Source organism: Gekko japonicus, unplaced genomic scaffold, assembly GCF_001447785.1.
Source record: "Gekko japonicus isolate JY-2015 unplaced genomic scaffold, Gekko_japonicus_V1.1 scaffold114, whole genome shotgun sequence".
Classification (NCBI taxonomy): domain Eukaryota; kingdom Metazoa; phylum Chordata; class Lepidosauria; order Squamata; family Gekkonidae; genus Gekko; species Gekko japonicus.
Window position 1 is genome coordinate 1,546,765 of NW_015173125.1, and position 26,124 is coordinate 1,572,888.

The 26,124-nt window shown below is 50.4% G+C and overlaps 1 protein-coding gene across 1 annotated transcript in view; it reads right to left on the minus strand.

Moving 5' to 3' along the window:
- Positions 1-26,124, minus strand: part of NCAM1 (neural cell adhesion molecule 1) — a 140,255-nt gene that overhangs the window by 24,853 nt on the left and 89,278 nt on the right. Inside the window, exons 18-19 of the mRNA XM_015421985.1 lie at positions 21,553-21,594; positions 18,568-18,570 (exon numbers count right to left, since the gene is read on the minus strand). Coding sequence (XP_015277471.1) covers positions 18,568-18,570; positions 21,553-21,594 — 45 coding nt within the window. The remainder of the gene's footprint in view (positions 1-18,567; positions 18,571-21,552; positions 21,595-26,124) is intronic.

The following is a 26,124-nucleotide window of genomic DNA, read 5'->3' on the forward strand; positions in this document are numbered from 1 at the left end:
GGGAAAATCAGCCAAAGTTACACCTCCCTTTTCCCGTTAGTGGAAAATGCAGTCTTGATACAACCCACAAGGCTAGATCCTGGATTCTTTTGATCTACAACTGTCCCAAGCTGTCACAGAACCTGCTTTTTGAAAATCATGGTAGCCACCAGAGGTGCATTATTTGGCCGTGCAGTTGGGGCAGACTGATTTCTGTAAGCGTCTTTAGGAGAAGTCCTTTCACCACTCCCCGCCTCCCTGTTGGACGCTCAGCTCGGCTGCTGAAAACTCTGGACAGCCTTGGTTCCTGCCGCTGTTCTCCATGGAAAGGTTTCCCCAGTTAGTCTAGCCCCAAAAGCCAAGTAACAAAGCCTGTTCTCATCGGAACTCGATTTTTGCTTGTCCTTTCCTACGATCACACCCTGAATTACAGACTTCCTGCCCTTTGGTGGCTGCCCCCCCCCCCATGGCTTTGCCTTAGGAATGGAGTTACCCGCCCAAGCCACAGCCTCTGAGTATGTCTCAAGCAGTGTTCCCTCTAAGCTGAGTTAGTGTGAGCCAGCTCACAGTTTTTTAGTTTCCGGCTCACACATTTTCGTCTCCGCTCAGGAAGGAGGGCTCCAGAGCAAACTAATTTATGCAGTAGCCAAGTCGCTCGCTCACAGCTTTAATGCCAGGAGCTCACAAAGTGGAATTTTCGCTCACAAGACTCCAACAGCTTAGAGGGAGCATTGGTCTCAAGTTGCTCGTTTGTCCTGTTCCCAACAGTCTGTATTCCCTGTCCTCATCATGGTGGCTTCTTCTTGCAGCTCTATAGTATTGTCTCATCTACACAATCACAAATCAATAAAGAACCCACACCTGGGCTGTTTCCACACGGACGTTTTGCTTCACCTTGGTTTTGGAGATCACGTCATTCTGTTTTGCTGAGATCTTTCCCAAATGTGGTTTCGTATGAACTTTCTAAAGTACTTTTGGACTGGAAGGTTTTTTGCAAGTCCTGACCACGTTGCCACCATTTCCCCTTGTTTCAGCCCCCGCCGTCACCATTCCAACCCTCCCCAAGGGCCTTTCAATAGTAGTAGTGCTATAGCACAATACCCATTGAAACAATGTACTCGTTCCCAGTTTTCATTTCTTTAAAAATCTCTAGCCGTTTTCGTCAGGACTAGATGGCAGGCCTAAACAGAAATAAAGCCATTACAGGCTCCAGGATGGGGGATCCGAAATCAAGGCCTGAAACCTGAGACGTTTGAAAACCCCTATGTGAAATCTTTCTGTCTCATTGTGAAAGGTTACCATTTTCCTTGCGGCGTGATAAGGCAAAGCGTGCAGGCTGTACGTTTTCCCTTATAGGTCCTCAAAGAAAAGGGCTACAGGTTTTCTTTCTTTTTTAAATAAAAGAACGCAGAGGAGTGGTCACCTGTAACCTAGGGAAGAGAGCATAAGGGGTCAGAGAGACTGCTCTAGGTCTTTACAAGACTCCAAGAAAAAAGAACAGTTCACCAATCCCCCGAAGGGGCGGGGGAGACGTTTCATCAATGTAGCCCCCCCTTTAGGAAGATATCCAGCCTATAATATCGAGTAATCCTTCTTCTGGAGGTGGAAGAAGAGATGGGGGGCTTCTTCCTGAAAAGTTTTCAAGAGGAAGGCACTAGTTAGGGATTGCTGGGGTATCCTTGGAGAGGGAGGCTGGCTCCCCCGCCTGACCTCCTGTTCCTCTCCAAAGCAAAAGGGGGATCCTTGAGATACTGATAGCCTCCAAAAGGCACAGAGGGAAGTCATAACCCCAAGGGAAACAAAGGTCCCAAGGGACAGGGTAGAATCATCAAACCGGGAGAGGGGGCATCACGCCAAAAACACGGGAGTAGCACCTGCTCGACCCTGGAGTTAACATCTAAGCTTCACCTAAGATAAATCATCAGGTGCTAATCTGGACGGTGTTCCTCCTCAGGTGAGGTATGTGAAGCATACAAGCACGGACGGCTTCAAAAGGGAATTAGATAAGCATATGGAGCAGAGGTCCATCAGTGGCTATTAGCCACAAGGTATAGATAGGGACTCTGGGGCAAGCGATGCTCTGTCTTCTTGGTGCTTGGGGGGGGGGGCAACAGTGGGAGAGCTTCTGGTGTCCTGGCCCCACTGGTGGACCTCCTGATGGCCCCTGGTCTTTTTGGCCACTGTGCGACACAGAATGTTGGACTGGATGGGCCATTGGCCTGATCCAACATTGGCTTCTCTTATGTTCTTATAGGAACTCTCGGTCTGGGGCAAGGAATACTCCGTATTCTTGGTGCTTGGGGGGGGGGGCAACAGTGGGAGGGCTTCTGGTGTCCTGGCCCCACTGGTGGCACCTGGTCTTTTTGGCCACTGTGTGACACAGAGTGTTGGGCTGGATGGGCCATTGGCCTGATCCAACATTGGATTCTCTTATGTTCTTATATGTAGCAGAGCTCCATCAGTGGCTATTAGCCACAAGGTATAGATAGGAACTCTCAGTCTGGGGCAAGTGATGCTCTGTGTTCTTGGAGGGGGGGGCAACAATGGGAGGGCTTCTAGTGCCCACTGGTGGACCTCCTGATGGCACCTGGTCTTTTTGGCCGCTATGTGACACAGAGTGTTGGACTGGATGGGCCATTGGCCTGATCCAACATTGGCTTCTCTTATGTTCTTATAGGAACTCTCAGTCTGGGGCAAGGGATGCTTTGTATTCTTGGAGCAGAGGTCCATCAGTGGCTATTAGCCACAAGATATAGATAGGGGCTCTGGGGCAAGGGATGCTCTGTCTTCTTGGTGCTTGGGGGGGGGTCAACAGTGGGAGGGCTTCTAATGCCCTGGCCCCACTGGTGGACCTCCTGATGGCCCCTGGTATTTTTGGCCACTGTGTGACACAGAGTACTGGACTGGATGGGCCTTTGGCCTGATCCAACATTGGCGTCTCTTATGTTCTTATGTGACAATTCTCAAGACAAGCCCAAGAGTTCTGGCAGATAATTAAAAAAAAATCCCCAGCCGACTCAGCAGCACATCCTCCGCCTTTCCCGATGAAAGCCTTTGCTCCAGAGGGCAGCCATATTGTTCTGCAGGAGAAGAGCTGGATCAGAGTCCAGTAGCACCTTGGAGAGCAGCAAGATTTTGGGGGGCAGGAGCCTTAAAGAGCCAAAGATCTCTTTGCCAGATTTATGCTCCATCACGTCAGTCTGTTGTCCTCCGAGAATATTAACGGATGAACTAGTCTTTCCAAAGAGCCGCTCGTTTGCCCTGACTCATCTTCCGTTTTTAGGGACGTGAAAACACAACTGTTTCTTCTCATCCCGGGCTGGCATCTGTACTTCCAGATTATGCTGGTGGGCTGCAGAAGCCACAACAGAGGCAGACAGCACTTTGCCCCCGACATGTGCTGACTGCTGTCTTTTCCTTTCCTCTCACTCCTGCTTTGGAGTTTTGCCACTGAAGCAACAGCGGATCGCCGCATTCCTAAATGCCAACGAAATGCCAACCCCGTCCCCCAGCTCTGGTGACTTCTGGCACCCGCTGGAATGGCTGACGGCTCACCCAGCACCGCCTTCCGGCCTCATCTTCCCTGGCTCCCAATCCCCGCCATGTGTCACTCTGACAGTGCCGTGGGGGAAAAGGTGGAATTGGTAACTGTCAAAGACTCCCCCGCATGCCACCTTTTCTGTAGGAATGGATTTATGCCCTCCCTTCTCTTTGATGTGCTTTTGAAGGGAAACTGTTCTGCTGAGAATTTCAGCCCCTGTCAGTCACCGAGTGAGCAATGCCAGTAAGGGGGAGGGGAAAAGTGTGTGAGAATGGGCAGTCTGCTTTTGCGAATATTAGTTAGTCATCACAAATCATTTGCCCCACACCATCTTGGCTGGCGTCTCCATTGATAGACTGTGTGCATTCTCACACACAGGAAAGGCTGAAGAGTTTGGGACTTAAATGAGAAGACTGGGGGAGGGGCATGAGAAAGATTTGTAAAATTATGCACAGGAGGGAGGGAGGTGACCAAAAATAATGGTTTTCTCCCCCTACCAAAACACTAGAACTCAAGGGCATTCAATGAAGCTGATGGGGAACAGATTCAGGACTGACAAAAGGAAGTATTTCTTAACACAACGAGTGATTAAAATTTGGAATTTGCTGTCAGAGGAGGTAGTGATGGTCATAGACACAGACAAGCTTTAGAGGAGGATTAGACAGATTCAAGGAAGACAGGTCTATCAGTGGCTACTAACCAGGGTGACTAAAGGGAGCCTCCACATTCAGAGACAGTCAAACTCTGAATCCCGGTGCTAGGAGGTAACATCAGGAGAAGGCCTAGGTCTCTATGCCTTGTTGTTGAACCTCCAGAGGAACTGGTTGGCCCCTGTGTGAGACAGGATGCTGGACTAGATAGACCACTGGTCTGATACAGCAGGGCTCTTCTGAGGTTCTTAGGAAAGCCTCGGCCTCTCTGCCCTGTTGTTGGCCCTCCAGAGGAACCAGTTGGCCAGTGTGAGACAGGATGCCGGACTTCATGGACCACTGGTCTGATCCAGCAGGGCTCTTCTGAGGTTCTTAGGAAGGCCTCGGCCTCTCTACTCTGTTGTTGGCCCTCCAGAGGAACCAGTTGGCCACTGTGTGAGACAGGATGCTGGACTACATGGACCACTGGTCTGATCCAGCAGGGCTGATGTTCCCTGCAGGGGAAGGCCTTGGCCTCTATGCCCTCTTGTTGGCCCTGCAGAGCAACTGGTTGGCCACTGTGTGAGGCAGGATGCTGGACGAGACGGACCATGGGTCTGACCCAGCAGGGTTCTTCTTACGTTCTTTATGTTAGTGAGAGCCACAGATTTGCACTGAGGTGTAAAGCCAAGCTCGTCGCCTGCTGACTTCCACAGGTCTGGTGCAGGAGGATGGCTGTGGTGGACTGCAGTGCACCCAATAGCTCTTAGACAGGATAGGCCCGATGTGAATCACAGAGCCCAGCATCTGTCCTCATTGCTGGGTATTAACTTGTGGAACTTGATGACACAGGAAGCAGTGATGGCTACTAGTGCAAACAGCCTTCAAAGGACTGGAGTCCTTCTTGGCGGGGTGGGGGGATAGATGCATCAATGGCTATTAGCCATGACAAAGGGAACCTCCATGCAGAGGTTTTATGTCTCTGGAAACCAAGAGGGCTCTCCGTTAGTGAAAGCAGAAATAAGACACTGGAATTAGAATCCAGAGCATCACTTTCACTGCTTGGCAGCATTTTCACAGGCATGGGGCACTTTTGTAGTATGAATGGGAATATAAAGATTTTCATATATAGGTTTTTTCCTTCTCGATTGTTCATGTTCATATTTCTGTTTTTTATAGATTTATTCTTTAAGTAATATTTTATTAGGATGTTAGAAAGGGCTGTTACATAGAAGGCTTTCCTCTTGTAGGTCTGATATTGTTAACAGACAACATAATAGGTACAAAGTTCATGATTCTGTAGTTCTTAGGGCAAACCTTTCAATGTCTGGGTCAGATAAGATTTTAGTCTGATATGAAGAATCCTAGGTTAAGTAAACACTTAGTTTGACGTAAATATATGTTTCTTTATATCTGGCCAATCAGAGGATTATTACTCAAATCACCACTGTCTTTTGTAACCAATTATGCTGTTTGAATATTGTTTTCTTGATGATGTCAGTCCATGTATAAAATATCATGTATTTCCTGGATATGTTCAGAATATGCTCAAGAAGAAGATGAAGAAGAAAAAGAAGAAAGTTGTCAATTTTTGGTTGACTATTTGGTCTAATTGTTTTCCTATTAATTGAGGCATTTTTCCTGATTATGCTGAGAAGAAAGCAGTCAGTTTTGATGGTCTCCTTTGGCCTAACTGTTTTCCGTATTTCATTACAATAAAATACAAGAACTTCCTCCTCATTTGACTTCATTTTTGACATGGAATCTAATATGTACAACACTTTGATGTCAGGCGTACACTCTAAGGCGATCAGACTTTCCCTTCTTCTTGTATACAATCTCCCTTCTGGTGCCAAAGTTGTAAAAGTCTCCACTGAAGGCATGAAAGGTCCCCACCAGTGTTGGCGGAAAACTGCAGAAATCACACTTCTGCTCAGTTGCAATGCAGGAATATCCTGCTGCACCAGTAGGGAGAGACGAGCCCCTTTTAGTCCCAGGTATGCTGGTCACAGAGGGGGAAGAAAACAGCCCAGCCCAGCCCAGAAAGGAAGGAAGGGAAGCAGCACTCTGGGAAACGGCAGGCACCCCGCCCACCCAAGTGGTGACACTCTGTCAGAACCTCCAGAGCCATAGAGCAGCTCTGGTCAAGCCTGCAGTCTCCGTGGGAAGGAACCTAGCAAGGAGGTGTTTTCTCTGCCTCAGCATAGTAGGAATGAGCCCACAAACAGGTCTTGTCGGAATGGGCTGGGAAGCATTTTTTCCAGGATTGCATAACCTTGTGGAAGACAAGATCACTTTGAAAGCCACCGGCAGAGATTTCCCCCCCCCCATGTGGGCTTGTGCGTGTGCGTGCACATGGAAGTCAGGGCGACCTCTGGTGACTGGCCCATGCTGGGGGACTGGAGGATCTTCAGAGAGGTGGCTGAATGAAGCCTGCCCCCGCCTCCCGACTGCTGGTATTCCAAGGAGGTCTCCCCTCCAAGTACTTGCCAGAGTCGACCCTGCTTAGCTTCCGAGACCTGACGAGATGGGGCTTGCCTGAGCTATCTGGGTCAGGGCCCTGGCACAGATTTTTTTAAAGGGATTAGAGGAATTCGCGAGAGGCCTGCGAATGGTTATCAAGTGACAACCTCCCTACTCATCGGAGGCAGCGTATTCTTTCAATCATCAAGTGTTCAGGGACAAATATGGGTGTGGCTGGCCACTGATATTAACTCTGTCAGACCGGCTTTGAAGCTGCCCTTCTACCAAGTCAGACCATCAGTCCATTTGGCCTGGCACAGCTTGCTCTGGCCAAGAGAAACCCCTACGTCTGCTGTTCAAGACCGTTCAACGGAAGATGCTGAGCACTGGTCCTGGGCAGTGTTCCCTCTAAGCTGAGTTAGTGTGAGCTAGCTCACAGTTTTTTAGCCTCTGGCTCACCCATTTCTGTCTTAGCTCAGGAAGGAGGGCTCCAGAGCAGACTAATTTATGCAGTAGCCAAATTGCTCGCTCACAACTTTAATGCCAGGAGCTCACAAAGTAGAATTTTTGCTCACAAGACTCGACAGCTTAGAGGGAACGTTGGTCCTGGGCCCTTTTGCATGTACAGCTGGCGCTCTCCCACCCAGCCACGGCCTTCCTCCTGTCCCAGGAAGACACCTGAACAGGTTTTCACCCAGCACAGAAGTCTCCTCCTGCCTCATTTTGCAGCCGTGCTGGAGCTGCCTCCTGACAAGAAGCGCGGAACCACGGCATCGTTGACAGTGTGGTGTAGTGGTTAGTGTCGGACTAGGATCCGAGAGACCCAGGTTCGAAGCCAGTTTGGTGTCGTGGTTAAGTGCGTGGACTCTAATCTGGGAGAACCGGGTTTGATTCCCCACTCCTCCGCTTGCACCTGCTGATGTGACCTTGGGTCAGTCACAAGCTCTGGCACAGCTGTCCTTGAAAAAGAGAAGTTTGTGTCAGAGTTCTCTCAGAGCCCTCTCAGCCCCACCCACCTCACAGGGTGTCTGTTGTGGGGAGGGGAAGGGAAAGGAGTTTGTAAGCCGCTCTGAGACTCCGAGTGAAGGGCGGGGTATAAATCCAATCTCCTCTCCTCCTCCTCCACTTGCATCATGGAAACTTGCTGGGTGACCTCAGGCTAGCCACATGCCCTCAACCTAACCCACCTCACAGGGGTGTCGTGAGGATGACATGGAGGAGAATGACGTAATCCGCTTTGGGTCCCCACTGGGAGAAAGGCGGGATAGATATGCATCAATCAATCACTTTGAGTTCTTACTAGAAGCATGCAGAGAAAGACACCAAACAAACAAACAAACAAACAAACAGAAAAACAGAGCAGATCCCCAAATAAGTCCTAGGCTGAGGGAGACAGCTGAACCCATCAGAGCAGGATAATTTCCTCTGATGTCAGTGCATTCTGGACCCTAGCCCTAGCAAATCAGACTTTATCGCCATGCATATAATTTATGTGTTAAAAATAGCCATTCCTTTTCAACGGGGGCGGGCATCCTGTGGGATGAACGCTCCGGCGCTTTTAGCAGAGCGTGCCACGCGTACGTTCCTTGTTGCGTTAGGGTGTGTTATTAGGAATAATGGAAAATAAATTACAGCTGTCAAAACAAACGAACAAAAAGGGATCATGACAGGCTGCATTTCCCCCTCCGGTTGCTTTATTATTCACCGCCCTCTGTGCAATCTGGGACTCTGTGGGTCGGCTCCTTCAGTGCCTGTGTCACCAAGACTGCGGAGAAGAGGCGAGGGGTTTGGGGAGCGACCCACCCGGAAGGTTTACTGGGCAGGACACCCGTTTGCTTCAATGGGGACTGGGCAGGAGGACCTCCAGCAGGACTATGCCGACTGTTAGGAGACCAGCCTTAAGCTGGAAATCTCACCCAGTTCTGTTCAGCAGACTAAATTGGCACCCTGACCTGGATAAACGGGGCAAGCCTGATCGCATCAGATCTCGGAAGCTGAGCAGGGTCAACTCTGGCAAGTACTTGGAGGGGAGACCTCCTCGGAATACCAGAGGCAGGGAGTGGGGACAGGCTTCATTCAGCCACCTCTCTGAATGTCCTTGTGTCTCCCAGTAGGGGTCAGTCACCAGTGGTCACCATGACTTCCAGGCGCACGCACTCTCACGCACAGATAAAACACAAAAATACCCCCCAAAAGAGGGGGAAGACTAAATTGGCCATTTCTACGGGCTTCCCCCTCCTGTGGTTCCCCAGGGTCCCCGGTCCCTTCCAGAGCATCATTTGATGGAGATCCGTGAACTGCAGGGGGAAGAGGGAAGCAGGAAACCTCCATTCCACTGACAAGAAATTTAGTCTACCTCCAACTCCAAACATCAGGAGAACTCATGGGCACTCAGTGAAATTGCTGAGCAGTCGGGTTAGAACGGACAAAAGGAAGTCCTTCTTCACCCAAAGAGTGATTAACACATGGAATTCCCTGCCGCAGGAGGTGGTGGCAGCTACAAGCATGGACGGCTTCAAGAGGGAATTAGATAAACATCTGGAGCAGAGGTCCATCAGTGGCTATTAGCCACAAGGTCTAGATAGGAACTCTTGATCTGGGGCCAGTGATGCTCTGTATTCTTGGTACTGGGGGGGGCAACAGTGGGAGGGCTAATAGTGTCCTTGCTCCACTGCTAGAACTCCTGATGGCAGCTGGTAATTTTTGGCCACTGTGTGACAGAGTGGTGGACTGGATGGGCCATTGGCTTGGCCCGATCCAATATTGACTTCTCTTATGTTCTTATGTCCTGTTGTTGGACCTCCGGAGGGACTGTCTGAGACAGGATGCTGGACTAGATGAACCCTCACTGGTCGGAACCAGCAGTGCTCTTTTTATGTTCTGTTCCTGTCATGGAAAAGCTCTCCTTCCACCTCCTGGACAGAAGCCTGAATTACTCAATTTCTCTTTGCCGCCACAGCAATGGCACTTTTATATTTTTATCACTTTTTAAATTATGATTTCATAATCACACAACCTTTCAAAAAGAAAGAAAGAAAATCGCTGAATCATTGCTTTGGCTACAAAGGAAGAAACACGAATTAAAGCTCCGCCCCCATTCCCTCAACAAGCACTGACAATGGATGGATTCAGGTACGCTGTGGACAAATCAAATCGACCGGAAGTTAACTAACTAAGCAGATTTTAAAGGAAGCATCTTTGAAAGAGGGGAGAAAAATTTGAAGAAACAGGAACAGAGAAACCAAGAGAACGCTTATGCCTGTCCAGATGGGATCAATTGGTGCTGCCCCGGCATGTCGCTATTTTTTAAAATCTACAAATCAGGTCCGAAAGAAGGCAAAAGGAAAACACTGGGATGTAGTGGGCTGCCAACAGTATAATCTGGTTTCTCTGCAAAAGCAGACTCAACGAATGACGTGCAATTCCAGACCAAAAAAAAAAAAACCATCAGAAGGAAAGCAGACCAAGGCCTATCTGGCTACACCAGATGCTGGGGTGAATCAGAATGTGCTAGGTTTAGTTGACCAACCCCTCGTGAGTTCTCCTGCGGCCAGAAGGTGCTGCTGCTGCTTCCCCAACGCCTGCAATTAAGACAGTTTGCTCATCCACCGCAGAGCAGGAATTACTTCGAGCCTTCCCCAAAGTTCATCTCTATGGTTTGGAAGCGTCTCTTTGTGCCAAGCTCTGAAGACAGAGGTCACTTTCACTGACCGTCACCCAAGCACAGGCCATGAAGCCTGAGCACTGCCAAAAGTGCTCTAGGTTTGCCAACTCCAACTTGGGAAATTCCTGGAGATCCGGGGCTGGAGCCGGGGGAGGGTGGGGTTTGGGGAAGAGAGGGACCTTAATAGGATATAATTAGGGGTGTATAATTCGGCCCGATTCGGACAAATTGGGCAGAATCAATTTCGGCCAGCAGAAAGACTCCCCCCATGTCAGTTTTGTCAGTACCAGCGGATTCGGGAGTCTTTCGGCCAGCCGAATGTCGATTTCACACCCATTATATCCTATGGGCCACTGAAGTCAATGGCGAAAACAATAGGGTATATTCTGGGGGCTGGAGGCGACGGGGCTTGAGGGAGAGGCTCCAAACTCACAGGGTAGCTGCTGGAGCCTCTTCCCAAGATACCCACAACGTTTCAAGAACATTGGACCAGGGGGTCCAATTCTACGGGCCCCCAAACAGGTTGTCTCCAACCCCTCCATTGTTCTTTATGGTGGGGAAAAAAGTTACTTCGGCGGCAAGCCGATTCAGATCACAGAATCTGAATCGGCCCACAGCAGCCCGAAAGGGGCCCAGATGGGGCACTTTCAGGGGTGCATTAGGTTCAGACGAACCAAATGCACATCCCTAGATCCCTCCAAAGCAGCCATTTTCCTCAGGGGGACTGATCCCTGCCACCTGGACACCAGGTGTAACTCCAACAGGTCTCCAAGCCACACCTGGAGGTTGGCAACCCTATGATTACAGAGACTATAGCTTTGGGAAAATCTCATTTCTGACAAAAGCAGGTTACAAAGTAGAATAAATGAGCTCTGGCAGGGAGAGTGGAGTGGGCCAGGTCACTTCTCCTGAGCATCCCCAAAGCCCCGAGATGCTAATTGAACTATTATCGTCCCTCTTTGCTTTGCCAGCCAGTGCCTTCTGCTTCCCAAAGAGCCTAAAGCTGGCCTTTCCTCATGCTTGTAGCTCCAACTACAGCTGCGGGATCTTAAGGGCACACGCACACCATGGGTGCCGCAGAGATCGATGTCTTTTGTTTCACCTACCACCTGATCCTTTCAACGGGAGATGCCGAGGATTGAACCTGGGGGCCTTCTGCATGCCAAGCAGATGCTCTGCCGCCGAACCACAGTCCCTTCTCCCTGCTGCTCAAAGGATGTAAGCCCTCAACACGATCAAAATGTCTTGATTCTACAAGACCAGCGTCTGTAGACCAGTTCCAGCAAGGTATATAAAACACCTTGAAAAATAGCTAATTTGGCAGAACACAAGACCTCAAGCCTCTTTACTCCCAGCTGTTCCCCTAGGTTGCCATGTGGGATCGCATTTAGAAGAGCAGAGGCAACGTCAGCAAAATGACGGATGACTCACCTCGTGGTGGTACTTTGCTGTAACAGATTAATTGTAGGAGACTTGCCATTCTCAGCACAGCACCGAAGTGCTCTCAAGAGCCTTAGATAAACCCACAAGGTGAAGACGGCAAAAATGTCACTTGAGGGTGTTCCCTCTCTAGCATACTGCATTCCATCTCCTTCGAGAGGTAACACTTTGACACAGGAACATGGAAAACTGCCTGCAAAAGGGCTCCACTATCCCTGCATCTCCCCCAGGACTTTCCCGCATCCTCTTTTTCTTTGCTTGTCAGTTCCTGTTTCTTCAGGGCGGTTTTCTGTTCCACACACATTTTGCTCCCTCTAGTGGTCAATTACATATTACACCAGTTTATGTCTGGCATAAAAACCAGTTTGCATATTACACCAGTTTATGTCTGGCATAAACCCCCCACAGTTTAAATCTGCAGGAAGATATGCTGGACAGAAACCAGTGTAATATGCAAACGACCACAGAAGGAGCAAAACACGTGTGGAATAGACCCCCACCCCCTCCAAAGAAACAGGAACTTACAAGCAAGGAAAATAAGAATTTGGGGAAAACTCCAGTCCTTTCTATTAGGCCTGGAGATGGTTATCCAAGGGGGGGGGGGGAAGTGCAGGCCTTCCCTTGCCCTGCAATAACTGGGGGTTGAAACTAGGGCCCTTCTACACTGTGGATAGTGGTCTTTCAATGGTCCCTGACCAGAGAGCATGGCCCCACGGCAGTATGCTACCTCGGCTGAGTAATCTGGGTTTTGCAGAAATGGCAATGAACTATGGTCGGCATCATCCAAAGCCAGAATCACCAGTGAGTAAAGCTCATGTAATGGAAGTCTCTCTCTCTCTCTCTCTCTGCTTTTCACTTGTGTTTTAGGCTGTAAGGAGAAAGATCATTATCCACATGCACACACACGCACACACACTTATGTGGATTAGTACAAGACTGTTTTCACAAAAAGGAAGAAAAGTTTCATGAGTTTAGTACGTTAGTTCTGTCCGGACCACCCGGTCATCCTAGCATGATGCTCAATGTGAGTAGCTGAAGAGAGAAAAGACGTTTGTTATCAAGGGTTCTGCAGGGATCATGCTCCGGAAACATGCACAGGACACAGAGAGGGGGCAGAGACTGGAAGCAACGACGTCAGTGGGGGGTGGGGGGTGGCACGGCTCCCATTTACACAGAACGTTAGAGAGACTTCAGGAGGCTGCGGCTTGGCAAATCGGTCTCGGAAACCCCTCTGAGGCAGTGATTAATTCCCGCAAAAGCTCAGAGTGAGAGATAAAACTTTCCAAGACGCTGGGGGTCCTAAACGCAGATGCTGTAGGGGAGGGTGGGTTGCTGTGGTCATTCCCTGGGGAGGGAAAATGCACCCTATGGGTCAGCAAAGGCAATCTCAACAATAAAACAAGAGGCACGAGAACACCTAACTGAAAGCACAGACTCCATTCTACCTAAAAAGGTAAAGGTAAAGGTTTCCCTTGCTCGAAAGCCAATCGAATCCGACTCTAGGGTTGCGGTGCTCATCTCCGTTTCCAAGCCGAAGAGCCAGCGCTGTCCAAAGACGTTTCCGTGGTCATGTGGCCGGCACATCTAGATGCCAAGGCGCACGGAACGCTGTTACCTTCCCACCGAAGCGGTACTTGCAATTTCTTGCTTTTGAACTGCTGAGCCCTCAAAATACACAGATTTTGAGAGTGAGAAATGGGCGGCATTAATACAAAGCACCGCTGGCAAAATGTGTAGTTGTCATGATTTTGCTTCAGAACGTGTAAAGGAGGAAGCGAAATGCCTCCCCCCTCCCAGCCCAGCCCAGCCCAATCACCTTTACCTGCAGTTGCAGACTGCCGGCCAGGTGGACACATCAGGATAGATAAATCACTACCTGCCTTTATTTCAAGCAGGGATGGAGATCCCCTCTAGGTGTGGGTTCTCTAGGCCCAGCCTGACCCCACCCTGTCAGTTTCACCCCATTTGGCTGCGCTGAAATGTCTCCGTGAGTTTCATCGGTATTAAACGTTACTGTTAAGTACACACAGGTATTTAAAAGCAACCAGCCAGATTTAAGATTTTAGAATGAGGAGGGGGCTAGGACATGGAGAACCTAATTTGCTGGCTGTCTTGGCCGAAGAAAGTGCTGGTTTTCTCCCCTCCCCCCCCCCGCCTCCAATGGTTCAGCCTCTCTAAGCTGTTCCCTTGGCCTCTGTGTAAATAGGAGCAAAAGCATGCCACTTGCCACAATTCCAAGCCGCAACTTACAACCAAAAAGGGTGTGTTGTTTTAAAAGAAAAAAGAGAGAGAAGAAGGGAGTGGGGGGTTCTTAGTAATGCACGAAGAAATGAACTGGGGCGACAGAACAAAACACGGATGGACGTGCTGGATGTTAGTGCCATGGGGATGCCGCCTGAACCTTTGCGAGAAGGAGAATCGGTCAGTGACTCATCTCCACGCCCACGGCGATGCCTGTTAGTCTCCTGACAAACCCTTGCCTGAATGCTTCCCTCGGCAAAGATGAGGACTGCTCCCGAGGTGAGTGCCAGGCGGGCACAACTGTGGACGGATTTGGGGAGACTTGTCCAGCCAGCCTTTCTGCCAGGGCTCCCTTGGACACTTCGACTGGAATATAGGGTGATTTCCCACAAGTGCTGCTCCGCACTCACTCTTCTCTTTGGCCCGATGGTACGTGTCACTTTCACACAAGCTGCTGCGCATCCGCATTTTGCCCCACAGATTCGTGCAATTTTCCTCGCGTCTACTCAATCTTGTTTTTTGAGGATTGAGTCGACGCAGGGAAAATCGCACGAAGCTGCTGGGCAAAATGTAGCCGCGCAGCAGCTTGTGTGAAATTGACACGTACCATCGGGGCAAAAGGGAGGAGTGAGCGCGGAGCAGCGCTTGTGGGAAATCACCCATAGTTTCAGAGGGAAGCCGTGTCCGTCTGCAGCATAACAGCTGGATCCGAGGCCAGTAGCAACACAGAGACCAGCACAATTGGGGAGGGGGGGGGTATGAGCTTCGGAGAATCCAAGCTCCCTCTGGTGCACTGACTCTCAAAAGCGGATACCCCAAAATTGTGTCGGTCTCTAAGGCGCCCCTTTACTCGAACCTGGCTGTTTGCATGGAACGTGAACTTTCGGTGCAACCCCCGGAGAGGCTCCCGGGACCACCCATTCCTTGCTGCCCGAAGCTTTGAACTGGAGAGTAAACTGACTGCCTTTTAGGGCAAGGGGCAAATCGTTTGCTTCCAGATTTTGGAGGAGCCACCAGATGTGGCGGCAACGGGAATACAACTTCCATTCAGGTTCTTTCTGGCTGCAAAAGATGCTGTGGCGATAAGCAGCAAGTCAAGTCCGGGAAGCTTCAGCCGCCAAGACTTTGTCCTCACGGTACGAATAAGACTCCACGGCAGGCAAGAGGTTGGCTCTGCCAGGGGATACACACGTTTCTCTGCATCAGTATGGAACTTGGCTTCTATCAATAAAAAACTCTCATCCTTTGTGGCTTCTTGTGATCCCCCCCCCCCAATATGAACGCATTTCTCAGGATCCTGCTCCCCCGTTCCTATCTATATAAATCAATTAGAGTGATGCTACAAGGATGCTGAACAGCTGGATCACGATATGGTGTGTAAGGCAAAAAAAAAGGGGGAGGGAGCTGAGGCTCCCTTGGATCTGTGATCAGAACGGGGTGTTCTGCTCCGAGAAAGCTGCTGCCAAAATGACAGCCCCGTGTGGAATTCTTCTGCCTCACAGTAATATTTAGGTCCATTCTACATGCCGTGACAGCATTATACTTTGCCCACTTGCCTGCCGTTTCCACTGCAATTGACTGGCTGCTGCTGGTAGAAGAATCCGACAGCTATGCCTGCCGCCGCCTCTCAGGAGAAAGGCAAAGGCTAAGACACGGGTCTGCTGCTTTCAGCAGCATCCTGCGTCATGCATGATATTTGATTCTGCCCTCTTGGGATCCATCTGCCTTGCCTGGAATGTAGCCCTGGGGCAAGACAGGGCAATTGTGCCTTGCACGAGAGGAGAGGGGAGAGTATGAGAGGCAAATTGGCAAAGTGGCCAGACTAAGCACAGCCCATTCCACGGTGGAGTCGTGCTTCTTCTCGCTGACGGACTACAAATTGCCTGCTGGGCCAAGCGTGGGTCTCAGCCACTGTTCCCTCTAAGCTGAGTCAGTGTGAGCTAGCTCACAGTTTTTTAGCCTCCGGCTCACACATTTTTGCCTTCGCTCAGGAAGGATGGTTCCAGAGCAAACTAATTGATGCAGTAGCCGAATCGCTCGCTCACAACTTTAATGCCAGCAGCTCACAAAGTAGAATTTTTGCTCACAAGACTCCACAGCTTAGAGGGAGCATTGATCCTCTCACCCCCCCAAAAAAAATTTCTGCCGTGCCGAATAACCAGACTGGGGGTTGATCCGAGGATTGACTGACATGAGTGCAGGTTGGCTCCAAGTGTATGTTCACCAAGGGGCTGGAACAAATCCTGGCTCCCTAATTAGTCCTCCTATGTGATGTGTATGTGTTAGTCACACTCACACTTTCCATTTGGGTGCACCCAGAAAGCACCTGAGAGGGACGTGCAAAACTCTTGGGAGTCCCCCAACATCAAGAGAAGCAAATGATGCAATCATTTCCCCCCCCCCCCCCGCTTTAATTGTTATCGCATGCAGAGAGAATGTACTAAACAAAAGGCTGAAAAGGGGTGGGGGGAATAAAAATTAAAGAAGAAAATTTCTGGGCGATGAAAATTTAGAGGTTTTGTGTACACGAGTGGCCGGTCTGGGGGGTTTGTTCGATTTCTCTCTCGCGCTGCACAAAACTCATCAACCAATCAGAACAAACCTGTGTTTTCGTGTTGTGGGTTTGTTTGTTTTTTTTACCTTCTGTTCGCCAGCGTGGACGACATCGTCAGCCCCATGCAAGCCACATGACAAAGGTCACATGATACGCACGCACATGATTGGTTGAAAGGAAAGTGGAGGAGGTCACATGGAAAATACAAAAGAAATTAAAAAACTGATGTGAACAATGGGCAAGGGCAAACGAATCAACAACATTCACAGATTAAAATTAAAGTCTAAACAAAACCAAATTAGCCACTCCGTATTGGAAGAAACATTGGGGGGGAGGGGGGCAGGAGAAGCGGGGAGACAGTAAAAAAAAATCAGCCTGCAAACACAAGAATATAATTAAACAAGAGGCAACTAGTGACCACAGCAAGAGGCTCGGTGGTTAGGCAGGGCTGCGGGTCGGCACGGGAATTCATACTGGGACGTAGACAGAGAAAAAACGTTATCGAGAGGAAAGAGCACTCCCGGAACCGAAGAGCCGATGGGCGTCCAGGACCCTGTCAGGGAGGAACAAAACAAAGAAGAAACTGACATTGTTTAGATGCCGCTCGCCCACCCGAAAGGGAGCTGCCAAAACACTCGCCCTCGGGATCGACTGCAAATGGATCTCGCCGCTTCCTGTTGATGGATCCTTCCTTCTACAGGGACAGGAAAGCAAGCAAACAAACACGCACACCCCGCCCACACGGCTTCCTAGGCAGGAGAGAAAGGCGTTACAGCTGAATTAGTTTGCGCTTAAGAAGTGGGGGGGGGGGCGTCACGTGGTCCAACCAGAGTCACGGCCGATTCGGAGGGGACGGAGTCGCTCAGGGCAAAGCGATTCTGTGAATTCTCTGCCACACATGGACACTCGGGGACTTTATCGTGTACCCCTCTTCCACCCACAGACTTCCGAGGCCTTTGGGGGGCGGGGGTGCCAACTCCAGGTTGGCAAATTCCTGGAGATTTTGGAGTTGGACCCTGCGGAGGGTGGGGTTTGGGACCTCAGTGGGGTGCCATGCCATAGACGCCACCCTCCAAAGCAGCCGTTTTCTCCAGGGGAACTGATCTTTCTTGTGTGGAGATCAGCGGTAGTTCCAGGAGACCTCCAGGGCAACCATGCTCATGGGGCGGGAAGCTGCTTCTGTGTGGCTCGCGTGTCAGCTGAGCTCCTGCACCCTCACCTTTGACCTGTGCCAAACTCAGCTTGTGGCCACTCACTGTACGGCTCGGTGCTCATTTATCGGTCCCACCTCATCCCAAAACTGCGGGGTGGGAAACAAAACCAATACCACACCGTAACAAAGAAGAGCATCAATCCCGTGTGGTTAAATGAGGCTCCTCCTAGTCCTGAAGGCCCCCTGAGGGACCCAAAGCTGCCGACAATTTCCCCGGAGCTGTTTTGGGGTGGGGGGGGGGAACTCTGCTGAGGCATCAGTGGAAGAGTGGGCGACGGACAAGTCTGAGAGGGCGGCACTGGCTCTAAAATATCCAGGCCGTCCCCCATCCCTGTTTAGGGCAGCAATAAAAAGGGGAGGGGGAGAAGCTGACCTGAGAGACTCCCCTCCCCTCCTGCACGTCTCCAGTACTTGCTTCTTGATTCACTCCCCCCATTCAGCTGCCCCCCCCCCAATGTCCTTCCCTGCCTGCTCACAACCTGGGCCTGTTTCTTGGTTATATTTTGCTGGCATCAGGAAAGTGAGGGTAGGGCGGGGTGGGGTGCCCCAATGGGCACAGCGTCCACCCCTGGCCATCTGAATGCACCTTTCACAACACAAGAGCCCCTCTCGAGTAGGCAAAACGGAAGGCGGAGGCGGAGGAATGACTTGTCGGCCTCTCGAATGACGCAACACCGTGGGCCCACTCGTGTCCATTCGGCACTACCGGCCTCTGTAATACCTCCCGTGGTTTTCCATGTCTGTGAAATAATAATCACCCTGCTTAAAAAAAACCCAGTCCAGGAGGTGGGAGGCCCCAAAGAATGGCCTAGATCCTCCTTCCTTACTTCCAACCAGGGACACCTTCTCACCCAATCTGGACTGGCTCTACCATGAGGCGGTTTGAGGAGGCACCCTATTTGAAGCGACTCTAAATAGTTTTCTCACCGGGCACGGGGATTTGAGATCTCAGATGCAGAGATGTCTCAGGCCAGCCCTGACAACGGCACTTGTCATCACAACGGCCGCGGTCCAGCGTGATCCGAGGACACCTCGAAAGAGGCGGAAAGGGAGTTTTCGTGGCACTTCCTCAGCTCTTTGCTGGGGAATCCCTTAGCAATGGAGCACTCTTCACCTTTTCACACCCCTCAGCTACTTTCTGGTTGTTGTTGGGGGGGGGGATTCTGTCAGAGTGCCCCTCCCCCTCCCCCTACTCCCACCTCACCCCCAAAGCTCTCCTGAACTCTTGACTCGTATACCCTGCTCAGGATTACAATAGAAACAATACCTCCTTCGAATAAGAGCCACTGAAAATAATGGGATTTTTAAGTAAACATATTCAAGATGGGGTGATACGAGAGCCACGATATGGGAGCTAGGCTTCCTTTCTTTGTGTCGGTTCCCTAGTTCCGCAGGGCCTGCAAGACGGAGCTCTTCCGCCAGGCATTTAAGTAGGGGCCGCCGCTACTGTACGCTATTGTACGTTACTGCAGGCTCCTATTGCAAGCTATGACAGCAGAGCTTGGCCCGTGGTTTTTAACATCTAACGGACTATGAGTAGAAACATCATGAACGTCCAGGCAGTGGGAATTTATTCCTGGAATTTTCCACCTAGATTAATTTAATTAGCCGCCAGCACTTTGTATTTATAATGTTTTATTGTATGGTTAAATGTGTATTTTAATGTATTTATGCTTTGATGTAAGCTGCCCTGAGCCCGCTTGCGGGGAGGGCGAGGTATAAGTTTGACAAATAAATAAATAAATAATAACCCAACCATCAAATGAAGGAATTTCCTCCTGACAGAGAAATGCCCAGGCCCAAATCTCCAGGCCTTATTAAAAAAACACACACAACAACTATAAATCCTCTTTGTTCAAATGTAAATCTGAGGAACAAGCATCCGCCTGGCTTGTTGTCCTTCTAAGATCGGGGGCTTCTTATTTATCATTGCTGGCTTTAACAGCAAACTTTGAAATGTGCTCTGAGACACCCTAAGCCGTTCTGAGTTGCGTGCGGGGCTCTTATCTTGCCTCATGAAAAGATTATGAGGGAATCTTTGTGAGGGACACGGTCTCGTAAGTCCCAGGGAAAACGCTGGAAATCAGTGAGCTGAAGATCGGGAACGCACACTGTGTGCTTCCACATGGAGAAGGAATTCCCTGGTGAATCTGATTGCCTGGTCTGGTGCAGGCCAAATGTTGAACTGGAACAGGCCTGTGTCTGATAGGGACGGGCAAACCTGCACAGCCAAGAGCAATGAATCTGCCCTGCACGGAAGAAACCAACTGCAAGCATGCAGCGAGGCCTTTCCTGCAGCACAGAACCACCGCCTGCTTCAAAAGGACACGGGAATTAGGATTCTGAGCATGGTGTGCCCGAGGAGTCAGACATTGCCATTACTACCTCTGATCTCTAGCAGACAACAAGCAATTTCACACAACAATATGCAGGCTGACAGAGCCCTGGTGAGGCAGCAACGTGCTTTAACACAGACCTCCCCCCCCCCCTTTCCCCAGAAGGTCCACGTGGGTTTTTAATATTCTAATAATCAGACACTCGGATACACTGCAAACACACTGAGCCCCGTGTTGGATAACAGCATCCGCAAAGGCATATTCCGTATTAGATGAATTCAAAGCAAGCGGAGAAGTGTTATGCAATTAGTTGCCCAAGCCTCAAGATGCCTTCTCGGGGACAAGCCTTCTGAAGCCAGGGACTTTAGAGCAGGGGTGTCAAACATGTGGCCCGGGGGCCAGATCAGGCCCCCGGAGGGCTTCTATCAGGCCCACAGTGGAGCCGGCCATCTCCTGCTTCCAGTTCTGCTGCTACATCATAGCTTGCTTCGCCAGACCCTCTTAATCACTCAGCCGTTTCATGTTTCAACCGGGGTCCTAGACTCAGAACTCTGAGCATGAGATTTCTGCGGTGAATGTCAATAAATCAAAAGTAGGTTTGCAGCTTAGAGAGCTAATGTTTTAAGCATGTTTTTATTCTAAGTTAAAAAAAAATCTTTGTGTTTGTGTCCTTTATAAAAAAGTTTATATCTCCGCTACCTGGCATTACATTTATGACACACATGGCCCGGCCCAACAAGGTGATCCAGCCCTCATAGCAAATGAGTTCGACACCCCTGCTTTAGAGGGTCTACGTTCTGCAAAAAGCACCTTGCCCTGACTCTCCCTCTTCACTGCACAGTTCTGCTTGTACAATTTTGTACAGTTGTACAGTTTTGCTTGGAGGGAACCAGATTCCATGCAGGGACCCCACCTGAAACAGCACAGATCCCTTTATTCCTGCCACTCGACACTGTCAGTGGCATTAAGAGGCAGGCCCAGCCTACGGGGGTTCGGAGCTCTTTGGACTTTGAAGTTTCTCAAGTTTATTCTGCTCACTTTTAAAACCTCGCCTGAGTTTCCATCTGTGCAGTAGCTGAATCACATCAGTTGGATACTTATGAAAGAAAGGAGTATGGCTTAGAGGGGGGGGCACTAAGAGTGCTTTAAATTTCGGCATTAGATGTTATTTTCTAGCGGGTTAAGAAAATTCCACAGCAAAACCCGGAGTTATCGGCACTTAGCAACACAATTTCAGGAAAAGGACGGGAGTCGTGCAGGGGTGGGGAAGAGGCACAGAAGCCTTTTTTCCCATGTTGCATCCACTCATGCCAGAGTGCACCAAGAGAACGACCATCCCATTAAAAGCAAGGGTCGCAGAACATCGTCCCCAATAACACACAGACGGGAAACAGTGTGTTTGAGGCTGGGGGTGGGGTGGTGAAGGGTGGGAAAGAGGAAGGCGGGGCCACGTCAGGAGGGGAGGGGGAGGGGCAACCTTGCTGCTACTCACGGGATGCCTCTGTGCTTTCGGATTCAGTAGGATGCTGGGTTGCTATGGAAACATGAAGGACAGACAGGACGCGCAAAGGTGAAGCCTGGCGTGAAGATAGATCACGGAGGAAAACAAAAAGGCAGAGCAGAGAGGTGCAACCGAATGAGCACGCCAGCGGTGGCTGCAGAAGAATTTACCCACAGGAGGCAGAAGACATTCAACAGATGTTAATGGAGCATCGACAGCAGACTTCTGGCCACGGTGGAAGTCTTTGTGCCACTAAGGGGGGTTTGGTTGCCCCAGGGGGGGAAGATGGAGACACACAGCGGCTCTCTTTTGATGAATGCAGCTCCATTTGGAATACTGTGTGCAGTTCTGGTTACCACACCTTAAAAAGGATATTATAGCTTTCAAAAAAGTGCAGAAAAGGGCAACTCGAATGATAAAAGGGTTGGAACACTTTCCCTATGAGGAAAAGTTAAGGCGCTTATGGCTCTTTAGCTTGGAGAAAAGACGACTGAGGGGTGACATGATCGAGGTTTATAAGATTATGCTTGGGAAAGAGCAGGTAGAGAAAGAGGTACTTTTCTCCCTTTCTCACAATACAAGAACTCGTGGACACTCCATGAAATTGCTGAGCGGTCGGGTTAGAATGGATAAAAGGAAGTCCTTCTTCACCCAAAGAGTGATTAACACGTGGAATTCACGGCCACAGGAAGTGGTGGCGGCTACAAGCATGGACGGCTCCAAAAGGGAATTAGATAAGCATATGGAGCAGAAGTCCATCAGTGGCTATTAGCCACAAGGTATAGATAGGGGCTCTGGGGCAAGGGATGCTCTGTCTTCTTGGTGCTTGGGAGGGGGGGTCAACAGTGGGAGGGCTTCTAGTGTCCTGGCCCCACTGGTGGACCACCTGATGGCACCTGGTATTTCTGGCCACTGTGTGACAGCGTGTTGGACTGGATGGGCCTTTGGCCTGATCCAACATTGGTGTCTCTTCTGTTCTTAGGTCCTCATGTTCATCATGGGCTGACAATGACTCAGGTGTTGGGTGTGGAACCAAAGTACCCAACTGAGATCACTGCTGACTCAAAGGGGCACGCAAGCAGACGACCCACCAGTCTCCTTCCAAAGGCAACCCTGGCTAGTCTACGGCCACCCACCCCACATTTACTTAAGTCATGAACCCACAAAAAGCAAAGTGACGGCACCAAAGCGAGGAAGAGCTACACTTCTTCACCCAAAGAGTGATTCACACATGGAATTCACTGCCACAGGAGGTGGTGGTGGGTACAAGCATGGACGGCTTCAAGAGGGGATTAGATAAACATCTGGAGCAGAGGTCCATCAGTGGCTCTTAGCCACAAGGTATAGGTAGGAACTCTCGCTCTGGGGCAAGTGATGCTCTGTATTCTTGGTGCTTTGGGGGGCTCGACAGTGGGAGGGCTTCTAGTGTTTTGGCCCCACTGCTGGACCTCCTGATGGCCCCTGGTATTTTTGGCCACTGTGTGACACAGAGTGTTGGACTGGGTGGGCCATTGGCCTGATCCAACACTGGCTTCTCTCCTGTTCTTATGTTCTTACTATGGACTCGGTTGCAAGATATTCAGGCATCCCGGCACCAGAAGTGCCTACTGGGATGAACAGAACAAAGCCAGGGCAAGCTCCCACCCAGGTAGCCTCTGCTAACTGTGAAGAAGAACAGCAGCACCATGGGAAGTCCCCACATGGGCTTGCTTACACCTGTATATCCTGACAGGGAAGGAGTGGACTGGCGTTTGGGTAGGAGACTGGGCTGTGAGCCATGTCCACCTGCGGGCTCCATTCTCCTTTCAGGCACAGAAGCTGCCTCAGGGAAATCACTGGCTCCCGTCAGTTGGACAGCTAGCTCAGGACAAACAAACGGATGCCTATTTTTGTCAAAGAGAGCATCACTGACCCCTCAAAGTCTCACTACCATAAGACGGCAAATAGGCTTTGATGGCTCTGAAATGGGATGGCTCTGAAATGCGAAGGGGGGGGGGATTCATTGATGAAGGACAGATCTGTCGGTGACGATGGTGCTGGTGGTGGAAAGTGGCATCAAGTCACAGCCGATTTATGGTGACCCCACAGAGATTTTAAGGTAAGAGACGAACAGAGGTGGTCTGCCATCATCTTCCTCTACACAGCAACCCTTGGCCGTCTCCCATCCAAGGACTCACCAGGGCCGACCCTGCTTAGCTTCTGAGATCTCATGAGATCAGGCGACCCTGGGTCATGCAGATCAAGGCAAGAGAATAACAGAGGTGGTTTGCCATGGCCTGCCTCTGCATAGCAACCCTGGACTCTCTTGGTGGTCTCCCATCCAAGTACTAACCAGGGCCGGCCCTGCTTAGCTTCTGAGATCTCATGAGATCAGGCGACCCTGGGCCATCCCGGTCAAGGCAAGAGACAAACAGAGGTAACAGAGGTGGCTTGCCATGGGAATAACAGTGGCGGTCTGCCATGGCCTGCCTCTGCATAGCAACCCTGGACTCTCTTGGTGGTCTCCCATCCAAGTACTAACCAGGGCCGGCCCTGCTTAGCTTCTGAGATCTCAGGAGATCAGGTGACCCTGGGTCATGCAGATCAAGGCAAGAGAATAACAGTGGCGGTCTGCCATGGCCTGCCTCTGCACAGCAACCCTGGACTCCCTTGGGGGTCTCCCCTCCAAGTACTCACCAGGGCCGACCCTGCTTAGCTTCTGAGGTCTGACAGGATAGGGTTACCCTGCAATGACTATGAGTCATGATGGCTAAATAAAGCCTCTATGTTCTGAAGTCATTAGCCTCTGAATACCATTTTCAGGGGAAGAGGCAGAACCAGGAGCTGGCTGTGGCCTCTGGCCTCTACTGCTAGGCCTTCTGGGGCATCTGGCTGGCCACTGTGGGAAACCAGTCGCTGGATTTGATGGGCGTCTGGTCTGATTCAGATGGTGTTGATGTTCCTGCGTTCAGAAAGCTGACCTACCTCACAGGGCTGCTTAATTAGTATTTTTTTTAAGAACACCTAACCCACCTCCCTTTTTTCCCCAATAGGGTCCAAAGTGGCTAACGACAGCATAAAATGACAACCGAAACACAACAGGAAAAGTACAACTGGAATAAAACAAACAAAAAGGAATGAGTTCTATCTTCGGCGAATCCTGGCTCCGACAGGCCAGTCTATCCAAGGCCACGGGGTAACAAGACCGTCAGGAGTCAAGACTCAACGGTCAAGAGCCCTCCTATGCTTACCCAAACTTTACGCCTGCAGTAGGGTTGCCAGGTCTGGGCTGGAAAATACCTGGAGACTTTGGGGGTGGAGCCGGGAGGGGCGGGGTTTGGGGAGGGGAGGGGCCTCAGCGCGGTACAATGCCCTAGAGTGCACCCTTCAAAGCAGCCATTTTCTCTCCAGGGGAGCTGACCTCTGCCAGCTGGGAATCGGGTATAAAAGTGGGAGATCCCCAGGCCCCACCTGGAGGCTGGCAACCCTAGCCCTGCAGACAGGAAGAGCAAATAGAAGCGCCACTCAGATACGACAGCTGGCAGCCATGTCCCTCGAAACCCGCCCTTTGGCCACGCCCAGGGCTATTATAATGATGACTGAGGGGGTGGAAAGCGCCGTCCAGTCGCAGCTGACTTTGGGAGGCCCCTGAAGGGGTTTTCAAGGCAAGGGACGGACAGGGATGGTTTGCCTTGGCCGGCCTCTGCAGAGCAACCCTGGACTCCCTTGGTGGTCTCCCATCCAAGTACCAACCAGGGCCGACCCTGCTTAGCTTCTGAGATCTGAAGCGACTGGACTCGCCTGGGCCAAACAGGTCAGGGTGACTGTGGTCACATGGGCAGAACACTTCCAATGCTCAGAAATGTGGGATGTAAGTAGTAACCTGTTGCTTTGTTAGCTGACTTCAGTGCAGCGGGATACGAATGCTTTTCAAAAAAAATTAAAAGAAAGAAAAACTGTGCTTCTATTTACAACTGATGTTTCTCTAGAGCAGAGCTTCAAAGGGAAGATAATTTGTAATCAGTCGCTTCAAAGCAACAGTGTCTATTTCGGGGTCTCTGGTGCTCAAACCCATTTTCTTTCTCTCATTAAAAACAAAAAAAGAAGAAGAATTCTCCCCAGCAACTCATCAAAATTAAGAAGCGACATTCAGGCAATTAAATGCAAAAGGTTATCAGCTCAATGATGAGAGGGGAGAAGATTTAGTGACGAAATGCCTCCCGGCATCATCTTCCCAACCTTCCTCTGTCGAGCTCTGTGCAAACGGCAATCAGCAGCTTCTTAATGAAGCATAATGCTTCACGTGGCCCATCTGGCAATGTTTTGACAGCAGGTACCTCGTTCCTGTTTCCTTCCAGATTAAGTAGATTTTGAAGCAGAAAAGGCATTTGGAGCCACATGCTTCTGTGACCCAGTGGAAGTCACCTCACTCTCTCCCAAACCCCTCCCCAGGGGCACGCGACCTCTGTGAAACATCTTTCTCCATCTCCAACATTGACAGCGCTGACTCGCAGTGACCAGCTTTAAGTTGCGCGTAATGCCCAGTCAGCTGAAAATGGGTTGCTATTAATTCACAATTTTCAG